The sequence below is a fragment of the Dermacentor andersoni genome, chromosome 10, assembly GCF_023375885.2.
Source record: "Dermacentor andersoni chromosome 10, qqDerAnde1_hic_scaffold, whole genome shotgun sequence".
In the NCBI taxonomy this organism is placed as follows: domain Eukaryota; kingdom Metazoa; phylum Arthropoda; class Arachnida; order Ixodida; family Ixodidae; genus Dermacentor; species Dermacentor andersoni.
In genome coordinates this window covers 127524992-127534874 of record NC_092823.1, presented here as the reverse complement: position 1 = coordinate 127534874, position 9883 = coordinate 127524992, and the positions used below count along the sequence as shown (strand labels likewise).

Here is a 9883-nt window from a genome sequence, read left to right as displayed (position 1 = left end):
AAGGGCGCCACTTTCCCAGTAGTTGGTTGCTGTTTATGGGGACTTGGTTAGAGTCACGTCAACTATCTTAACTGGCACATGATTGCACGTCATACAGACGCAAAGGATCGGACCACGGTGGAAGAATGCACCGTGACCGGGTACAGAGCGGCAGCAACGCCCAGCTAAGGTTGTCCATGCTCTAGCAACAACAGGGATTTAATGACTGCATATGTGGTATCACCGCAGTGTACCAGTGGCTCCCATGTATTGCGGAGCGTCTGGGCAGGCATTGAAAAATATAGGAGGCTATGACCAGGCCATACTAGGCTCAAAAGCCCAGACTAGACATGCAAGGTAGTCAAAAGTTGGGATGTCAAACGCTGGCTGTACCGGCCCCCATAGCGCCTAAGTAGCATACAGGAAAAGTTGTCGAATTTACTGGATAGTATACAGTTTATCTCGAACACTGATATATAACAAATTATCGGATATATTGAAGTAAATCGAATAAGTACTCACCTTATGCAGTTTCACCATCTTTGATGTACGTTGATCAAATCTGTATGCATATGCAAATACTATTTTTGATTGTTTTACTTGTGCGTTTACATTCAAGGTGAATGCAAGCAAGGAGTCTTGAAGTACCTGCTGTGCCTTAAAGACAACAACGGCAGTGCGGAGTCCTGCAGACACCTTGCCAAGGATTACCTGGAGTGTCGAATGAACAGGTGCGAGTGAGCAGAGTTGGTTAACAAAATAAAAATGTTGCTTTCATGGCAGCTGTGTATACTCCAGTCACAATATTCATGCCTATCTTTTGGGCTGAGGCCTATAATCTTGAATTAGGTTTACTTGTACAACTATTTTGTGCTTTGTTTATTGTTGGCGTGGCTCATGTTTGATAACCCTGTCACAAAAGCAGTGGGGGTCTAAATTGAACTCGATCTGCATTGAACTTCGTAGGCTTTGATGCAAGTGAGGCAAAGCGTGCTTGAAATGCAGCAAAAAATGGCCTCAAATGCTCAAAAGTGACCATATGAAGCGAGTATGAGACCAAATTAGCATTCACCATACCCTTTGCTGTTTTTTGGGCTCTTAGGTATGCAACAAAATCCTCTTTGGCAATAATTTTCATAGATGAGTGCTTTAATTGCGCACTTAGTTCACAGCAGTAGGGCCCAGTTATTTCCAAAAATGCTTTCCTTTGGTGGTCTCATACATGAAAACGTCAGCTAAGAAATTCTGCTTCTACTTCTCTGAATCGCAGAATACAGAAAGATGGCATAACGAGCACATCAGCATTGATGGAAGCTGGCAATTTGGCATGTAAACAAAAGTTATAGGAAGAGGCAGGTGGTGTTCAGAAAAGAAATGAAGCAAATGTAAGAATTGAAACAAACCAATGTGCTGAAACTAGAAAAAGAAACAAGCTTCTAAGGAAAGGTATGTTGTGTTACACATTTAAAGGACCTCTTTCTTTCTTTTCTTTTTATTTGAGCAAAGAATTTGCATATCTAGGTAACTTGTATAACAGTGAAGTAGAGCATCAGAATTCAGAAAGAATGCAAAATCAAAGCTGGCAAACATAAAGCAGTGTATTGCTTGTTATAAAAAAAATATCACTGTTATATTTGCACTTACCAGTTCCTCAGAAAGCAGTGCATTGTTTGTTGCAAAAAAAAATATCACAGTTGTAATTAAATTTACCAGTTCCTCTGGAAACTTATTCCAGTCATTGATTGCCATTATAAGGAATGAATTTGCAAAGTGCAATGATCTTGCATTATGTTGACAGATTGGCTCAAGACACAGTGTCATTAATGCTGGTCTCATTATCATGTATGTGATGAAATAATATTAATCTTCTGCAAACGAATAATATCAAAGATTATTTGGAGGTATCCTTCACAAACCAGACTTATTGCATACCACTGATAGCTTCCTGCATGCATGTTACAAGCCTGCTTTTGTCTAAGAAATTTCCATCGTCTCTTCTCAACAGAAACTTGATGGCCAAAGAGGAATGGTCGAAGCTGGGCTTCAAAGAGACGCCAAAAGTTACGTCAAACTAAACCATGGGCGATGCAGAGGCAGCAGCGGCAGCTATCAAGACGGAGGACAGCAGCATCCCGCTTCCCAGCGATGAAGAAGCCGAGAAAGTCCTGTCATTTCAGGAAGCAATGGCCATTGCCGACAAAAAGATCCATGCCCTGATTAGGTAAGCACTGTAGTTTTCAGTACTGTGCAGTACTGTGTAGTTTTGGCACTAAATTCTATAAGTGGGGAGTCGGGTCTTATACCAATAGTTTTTGTAAACCTCTATTCTTTGAGCAACGGCGCTTATTTGAATATGAGCTACATTTTTGACTCTCGTTTGGTTCTAATTTTACACATGTTCTCTTTCATTAGTTTCCTGCTAAGATTAGCAAAATATGAGTTCCTCAGATTTCACTAAACTGGGTATCAATAGCTCTTACATAACCCAAGGAACACATTTTGGAATGCAGAACAATTACTGAAAATTAGTAAGTTGAAAGAAATAGAAGCACAAAGTTAAGAAATTGTAACCCTGCACCAAAAGCAGATGTAGCAGTTCTGTAAACTGCATCACATCTGAAATGGACAAATCTGATTCTTATGAATTTACAATTTATATGAAATTGTCACAATGCTTGCAGTACTTTGCAAAATTCCTATACACAAATTAGTGGTATATTCCGGAGTTTCACGTAATACAGCAATTCTGTCTGCCTTAGATTTATTAGATGCAGTTTATAAAATAGTGGTACAGCTTTTTTTATTGCTGGGTTACAGAGTTGTAAAGTTGGTACTTGGGCTTTTATGAAATTTTGCTATGTTTAAAAAAAATTTCAAGAAAGCTCATGGCCTATTAAAGAAATCTGCTTTCTACAATTACTAGGTTCTACACTGTTGAACAAAATTGCACCCTTTGGGTTTTATCTTGCCTCACAACAATAAACGCCATCTATCTTGTCCGCATTTCCTTTCTTTAACGCTGCGAGCCCGGTACTTCCAAGTCACGCACGGCATGCGCGTTATCAGCATGAAAGAGCATTCTCGACAGGAAAGTAGTGAGCGCAGCGTTTTCAGGAAAGGAAACGCAAGCAAGGCAGATGACGATTATTGTTGTGTGGCAAGATACGACTTCAAGGGTGTGCATTTGTTTAAGAGTGTAGCTTCTCCTAAATGCAACGAATCTCTCCGAAATCAGCGCAGGGGTTGTTGAGAAAAATTATTTCTCCTTTCCCGTGTACTTAGAATGGTGCTTTCAAGCTAAAGCTTCCTCTTAATTACAGCGATAATTTCGTGAAAACAAATGCCAGCAAAATGTGAAATGGCACGCAGCAATGTGCTGACTCTATTTGCCGCTGCGACTCTGCGTTGCTCGTAGCAATGACCCGCTGCTCAACAACCTGCACCCCGAGGTGACCACTGATGAGCTCAAGTCGTACCTGGCGCTGGAGCATGGCCAGGCCATGTCCCTGGTGGTGCACAAAGCCGACGGCGACTACTACACTGTAGTCGTCGAGCAAAAGGCCACGGTGCTGGACCTGAAGAATGCCATACGACGACATGTCACCCTGCGCATGGTAATGTCTCAAGACCAGGCGTAATGGCGGTCATGTGACATGACGTGTTTTGGACAGGGAGATTTAAAATAACATTTCCTGGAGTGCATGCTTCTGCAGCTTCTTAACCAACAAAGGTGAAACCAGCATTTGCCTCTAATTCGCCTCTGAAAAAGAGCCTTTTCAAATGGAGTCTTCTCACAGCACAAGTGCTTTTTCTATGGTAAAGCTATTGCAGTGAAATTTCACATTGGCTAAATTGGTTGGAAATAATTAGTAGTAAGTAGTAAATGAATAAGTAGTAATAACTAAGTAGGAATAAGTAAACGCGCTATTAAAACCATCTTTTGACAAAGCTGCAGGGCTGGTAATTGTCTAGTTTTCTTAATAGTGGCCTCCAAATCGCACCTAATCGGACGACGTATGCACCTGGTGGTTAGCAGATATGACGCAAGTCCCAGCACGTTGCCTCCAAGTTTTCACTATGCCACGGGCAACCATGGGCAACACCTAATTTCAGAGGAAATACCGGGGTGCTGCATTGATGTTCGATGTTCTAAGTCATACTTGATACTTCCTGCTAGCAGTAATGGCAGCATTTTGTATTCATTTTCAGTATCAAAAGGATGTTTTTAAAAGCATTTTTTTTATGCATCCATACATATTTCAAGTGTAAAATCTTTCACAAAGAATACTCTATATCTACACTCTCTGAAGCTAGGCTTTCTGCATGGTCTGAAATTTTATTGCAGTTGGTCTTGAAATTAAGTAAATATAGGCTAATCAGAAAATTAAAGCTACTTGTTCCCAGCAAAAGTATGTATTGCCGTTGGCTGAGTGCTGATATCATAATGCAGTAAAATTTGTCAAAACGTTCAGGCCTCATCCTAAAACCAGTGACACGAAGATTCATGTAGAGCAGGGCCTATTAGGCAAAATTGGCTATCTTAATTAAACTTGTAGGGAGTGTGACGAAAGCACTTCATTTTCTTAATTAGAAACTAATGGTTTAATGTATCCCTCCTAAGATGGCGGCAGTCTGGCTTCACATTCGGAACATAATTCCAACTCTAGAAGTTTATCTATAACCTCCTTGCTTTTAGATAAGCGCTCTGTTTTGCACGAAACAATGTACATGTAGCCATCTGGCCCCATTTGCAACTTCCCTAGCAATGAAGACAGAGTGAGCATAGGGGAAATTAATTATGTTTAATTGGAATATAGCAATAATCATTGAAATCCAGAAATTCTTACATTTAAATTAAATGCAACAACTTGCTTCTCCAGCTTCATGACCCATTTCTTTGTATGATTGGGACCAACAAAAGAAGTTGCATGCCTTGAATCGATTTATTCTTCTAGCTTTACTAGCAGTGACGTGTATTGCATCTTGTGCACGACAGAGTTTCTTACATACAGTTCAACATTTCTATAATGATCTGAAACGAAAATACCATCATTATAACCAATATTCATCATAGGCACATATATTGTACATGCCGATATTGCTGAACAAAATTTGAGATTTCCTTTTTTATATCTGATGATTGATTATATATGTGCTTGTTATACCGAACTTTTACTTATCACGTATTAGACTGTTGCCTTGAGGGAAATTGAGCACCGCTGCCTATGTGAGTTTTCTAACAGGTGCTGTGTCACAATAAAAATATTCAAATGCCAAAATGTGGGTGATTTGGCTTGTTTTAAATGTGGCTTGGCCTAAAACATGCTCATGGTGGCACAAATAAAGCTTTCTTAAATCTTCGCAACAGTTTTAGTTTACCTATGTTTCATATTTTAATAAAGTTCACTCGCATGTACTACAAGCAAGTGAAATAAACAAGAACTTATGATTACAACTGACACATGACAAGCACAGACCTTGTCATCTTTCCTCCAATGTTTGCGCCCTTATGGTGGGCAAGGTGGTCAGTCAACAAAGCGGTGCTCCGCCTGTGTTATCACCAGGGTTGGAAGGTAATGAGGGGTGTACGATATAGAAGGAATAGAATCAAGTTAAATGTGCCATTACATTATACAGGCCTAGCACACGCCATCTTCTGCTCCCTTTGCTTGGCTCTTCCTTGACGAATGGGGAAGGGGGGTAGAGCAGTTACATCACAAGTTATGCAAATTCATTTGCACCTTGCTGTTGATATGAGAGCAGTGGAAGCTGCTCTTGAGTGCTTGTGGTGCTGCAAGTGTGCCTGTTAAGCCACCGAATCATGGCGTTCCCGCTTCTGCTCAACCATTGAAAAAAAATTTATAAATGCTTGTAAGAGCTATGATAGAGTGTATAAGCGTGACTGAACGAGGACATAGAAAGAAACAGATACACAGAGACAGCGTATTAGACAGTGTGTCTGTTTCTTTCTATGTCCTCGCTCAGTCATGCTTATACACTCTATCATGGATTCTAACCAACTAGTCCGCCAACGTGTTTTAACCTTGTAAGAGCACTTTAGCTTCAGCGAGTAGTGCTCGCGACTGGACCAATAGAAACTAGGATGACACCACTGTGTCATACCCATAGCCACGAGTAACCTGCTTTATAGTCATGAAGATGCAGTCAAAATGCCGCTGCCATCTGTGCCGGAACCACTGTGCGAAGTGCCAGCAGATAGATGCAGCTTTTCACTGTGTAGGGCTGCTGTGTTGTAGCAATTCTTACCAGTTTTATCATAACACAGGTGGATCACTGAAGAAGTGAAAAAAAAAAAAATGGGATTGGCATAGAGTTGGTACATTACCTCGGCCTAGGATGACATCGGTGCAAGCCATCATTAGATTGACCTATGAACAAACGCATTGCTGGCACCATGACGACACTAGTCTTAGGTGCTTCCACACTGTACTTAAGTTCAAGGCAAAATTGTATGTGCCAACACTCCCGAATTTTTTTTTTAAGTTACGAGCTTGGTCTTGTTTTGCGATTTTGCGATTGCTATGTCAAGCTTTATAAAAATAAAGTTCATTATTCTTTCAAGGCGCTGAGCATGATCTCAGAATTCACTTACTGAGAAAAATAAATACTATGCTTTTATTGTTACTTTGCTTCTAAAATTTTTGCATGCAGACCAAAACCGTTATGAACCGTAACAGATAACTTTTTTTTTTTAGTTCTGGAGCAGAACCGGAACAGAACTTTTTCAGTGGAACGAAACTAAATATAGAACGAGAAACATCTCGTTCCTACATCCTGGTTGTAGCAACATGTTCTCCAAGAAACGTGAAAGTGTCTTGTTTTTCGGCAGGGAATGGATGTTAAGTACTTTTAGGTTAAGGAGGGGCTTCACGCACACCTTCTGTGAGAGGATATAAGCGACGACAGCTGTCGTAAGAGAAAGAGATGTGGGAAGTCGATGCCTGTAGCGAGGAATTTCTTCTCTGGGTATGCACTTGACCAGGGTAGGAGAGCTGGGCAGGCAGGTGTTGTCACACTTCATATTGTGCCAGGCATCCCTAGTACGAATAAATTTCAGGGGTAGGAGGTATGGAGGGAGGGGGAGGGCATGTGCCTGATGTGACTCTTCCCTCCCAGCTACGCCACCTTCCTGTAGCCTGCGCTAGCGCTGACAACACTGAACACTGGCCAGCCATCAACAGCACATGCCAACAATGTAAGCGACCAGGGTGCAAGAGACGCAGTATCTTATATGCACAAAGTGCAATGTGCACCTATGTCTGAACAAAAGTGTCAACTGTTTTTAGTATTTTCAACCATCATATATTACCAGAAAAAGTTGTGTCACCCATACATTAAATATGTGGTCACCTTAAGTGTAATATAATGTTTTCCCCAGGGTAAGCTGGGGACTGCCTCGAACAATTTTTTTTTTTCTTGTGATGTGTGTGTAGCATTTCTTGGCCAAGTGTTGGATGTCACGAATTCAAGACATACCTGAAAGTTAATAAAAAATTCAGTCTTCACACAAAATACTGGTGGCATTCAATTAGCCTAAATGAAGTTAAAATCCCCTGCAGTAATTTTTCCTGCTGTGCCTCTTATAATTTCGGCGTAAAGGGTTAAAAGGCTACTTCACATTTGCATTATTCTTTTCTGCAGGCACGTAAGGGAGTGAAGCGCATCCTAAGCTGGAGGTACGTTTGGAAGACTTACTGGCTCTCCTTCGATGGCGAGCTCTTAAAGGAGGACAAGGCGCTCCTGCGAGACTTTGGAATTCGCAACAACTCGCAGCTGTCATTTGTCAAGAGACTGCGGGAGAAATAGGTGCCGAACGAACTGTAGTCACTTTAGGAAGCATGTATGTGTGCACAAGCATAAACATTTATTGTTTCTCATTTTGATGTTGGCGTGTTTAATCCCCAAGATAATAGTGAATGAGCCTTGTTGAACAATGGGTACTGTTGATGTTGCTATGACCACGGGTGCTATACTCGTGGACAACTTTCTGTGGCTATGAAGGGAAAGCTACGAAGGCAAAGCGCATGCAAGTGAGAGCACTTCTGAAAAGAATCCCGTGTTTTACTCCACGTTAGTTTAGGCTGGGGAAGAGAAACATAAACACCTTATTAGCAACAGTTAAATAAGACAGAACACACCACCGAGTGTAAAGGTTTACTTATTTTACGGCTTTTCCCGAAACCACCGCACATGGAAGCTGCATCGATTCAGCGTCTGTTCCGAGCAAGCAAAATCACTGTCAGACACTGCTGGACTACTTGGCGCGGTACATCATGTGCAGCAGGCACGCGCCCACAGCTTTCCCTTCGTAGCCACAAAAAGTTGTCCGCGAGTATAGATCTTACAGCTCCTTGGAGAGATCCGAGTGCAGGGCATGGCATTGCCACATTTACTTAGACAACATACAGGATTTGTCCATAAAGTAATGAGGCCGCTTGCAATTGCCATTAGCATGCTCCCCGGAGGTGGGGATTTGTGGCGGGGGTTCGAAGTAATGCACCGGGTGGCAGTCATGTCTGAGCTCTGATGCATTCAGGATCTGAAGTGGTGCAAAAGATCAGATCTCAACTAACTTGCCCAGCAACTAGTTCTACTCGGGTGCAAAAGCTGTTTTCAAGTTGTCATGGCAGAATCAAAATGTCAAAATGGAGCATTCGCTGGAGCAGTGGCACGTGATTAAATTTTGCTTTCACCTGGACAGAACCGCTTCCAAGATGCTTGCCGTGGTTAAGGCGACTTACAAAGACGACGCCTTGTCAAGTGCCCAGGTTTTCTGGTGGTTTAGCGAGTTAAAGAACGGATGAGAGACCGTTGAAGGCTTGGAGCGATCTGTACACCCCTAATGAATGGTTTGGACGAAAATGTGGCCAAAGTAAGAAATCTCCTGGACTTCGACCATCATTTGAGTGTCAGATTAATTGCCGACCTCAACGTGTACAAAACAATGGTTCACAAAATTATTTCTGAAAATTTGAACATGTGGAAGGTTTGTTTGAAATTGGTGCCAGAAGTGTTGAGTGATGAACAACAGTGACGAGTTGACGTTTTCCGTGAGATGTTGGTGCATTGTAAAGTGAACTTGGTGCATTGTAAAGTGAACAGGGCTTTTTAAACGGCATAATAACAGGAAATGAATCATGGGTGTTCCAGTGCAACCCCGAAAACAAACCACTCCAAAGTTCGGAGTGGCACACCACAAACTCCTCACAACCCAAGAAAGAAAAAATGCGAGATAGCCACAGTGCCGTATTAGTCATGCAGAAATAAAAGCTATAGAAATTAACAAAAAAGTAAACAAAAACTTGCGTCCTGATTTACTACTGCCACGCGGAGTGAAGCACTCCTGTTGTCTGACACAAGTTTAAATCACCGGCGCGTATTGCACACGCATTTCGATCACGGCGAGCACTGCATTTCTTTGTCAGGGCAAAGTTTGGTGACTGTAGTAGAATGCGTCGCTGGCTTGCATTAGTTTCGTTAATGCATCCAAAATGCAAAATTGGTGAATTTACAATTCAAAATGGTGAAATAGCTGTATCAGAAATAAAATGACTTAAGTGCATGTGTAACCTCCCCCAAGTCGGCCGGTCACAAGATGTCCAACCCTCAAAAATTTCTGAGAGCACCCTGCCCTCTCCTAAATATCACAGTAATCTAAGCACACATACACATCTACGTATAGGCATTCAATGACTGCAGAAATTTGTTTATTGCAGCAACATTACACTGTATCTGCCGTAACGCCAAAAAATAGGTAGCTGTATCTATTACAGCTCCTAAAAGTGTGCACACTGGAAGCTGCCAACAGAATACCATTAATGTGAAAGCTTCGACTAATTGCTTATTCATTTTTAGGTGGGAATATCGCTGAGGACAAGGAAGA

General features: G+C 41.6%; 1 protein-coding gene across 3 annotated transcripts; it reads left to right on the top strand.

The window, feature by feature from the left end:
* The first annotated feature begins 618 nt into the window (after nt 1–618).
* On the top strand, nt 619–7877 carry LOC126545007 (U11/U12 small nuclear ribonucleoprotein 25 kDa protein-like). 3 transcript variants are annotated; one of them, XM_072285031.1, is made up of 5 exons: nt 619–710; nt 1985–2200; nt 3395–3593; nt 7117–7195; nt 7642–7806. In XM_072285031.1, exons 2-5 carry the CDS (start codon nt 2058–2060, stop codon nt 7647–7649), a joined length of 429 nt encoding a protein of 142 aa, XP_072141132.1. In that variant the 5' UTR covers nt 619–710; nt 1985–2057; the 3' UTR covers nt 7650–7806. The 3 variants fall into 3 exon arrangements, with proteins under 3 accessions (XP_072141132.1, XP_050048565.1, XP_054934045.1); XM_050192608.3 differs by lacking the exon at nt 7117–7195 and having other exon boundaries at nt 7642–7877; XM_055078070.2 differs by lacking the exons at nt 619–710; nt 7117–7195 and adding an exon at nt 1291–1425 and having other exon boundaries at nt 7642–7877.
* The last annotated feature ends 2006 nt before the right edge of the window (nt 7878–9883 follow it).

Excerpts from the sequence above, each read along its gene's own strand:
- LOC126545007 (XM_050192608.3), top strand. The coding sequence starts at position 2,058 with ATGGGCGATGCAGAGGCAGCAGCGGCAGCTATCAAGACGGAGGACAGC. Across the intron at positions 2,201-3,394 it reads AAGATCCATGCCCTGATTAG|CAATGACCCGCTGCTCAACA; the intron begins GTAAGCACTGTA and ends CGTTGCTCGTAG. Across the intron at positions 3,594-7,641 it reads GACATGTCACCCTGCGCATG|GCACGTAAGGGAGTGAAGCG; the intron begins GTAATGTCTCAA and ends TCTTTTCTGCAG.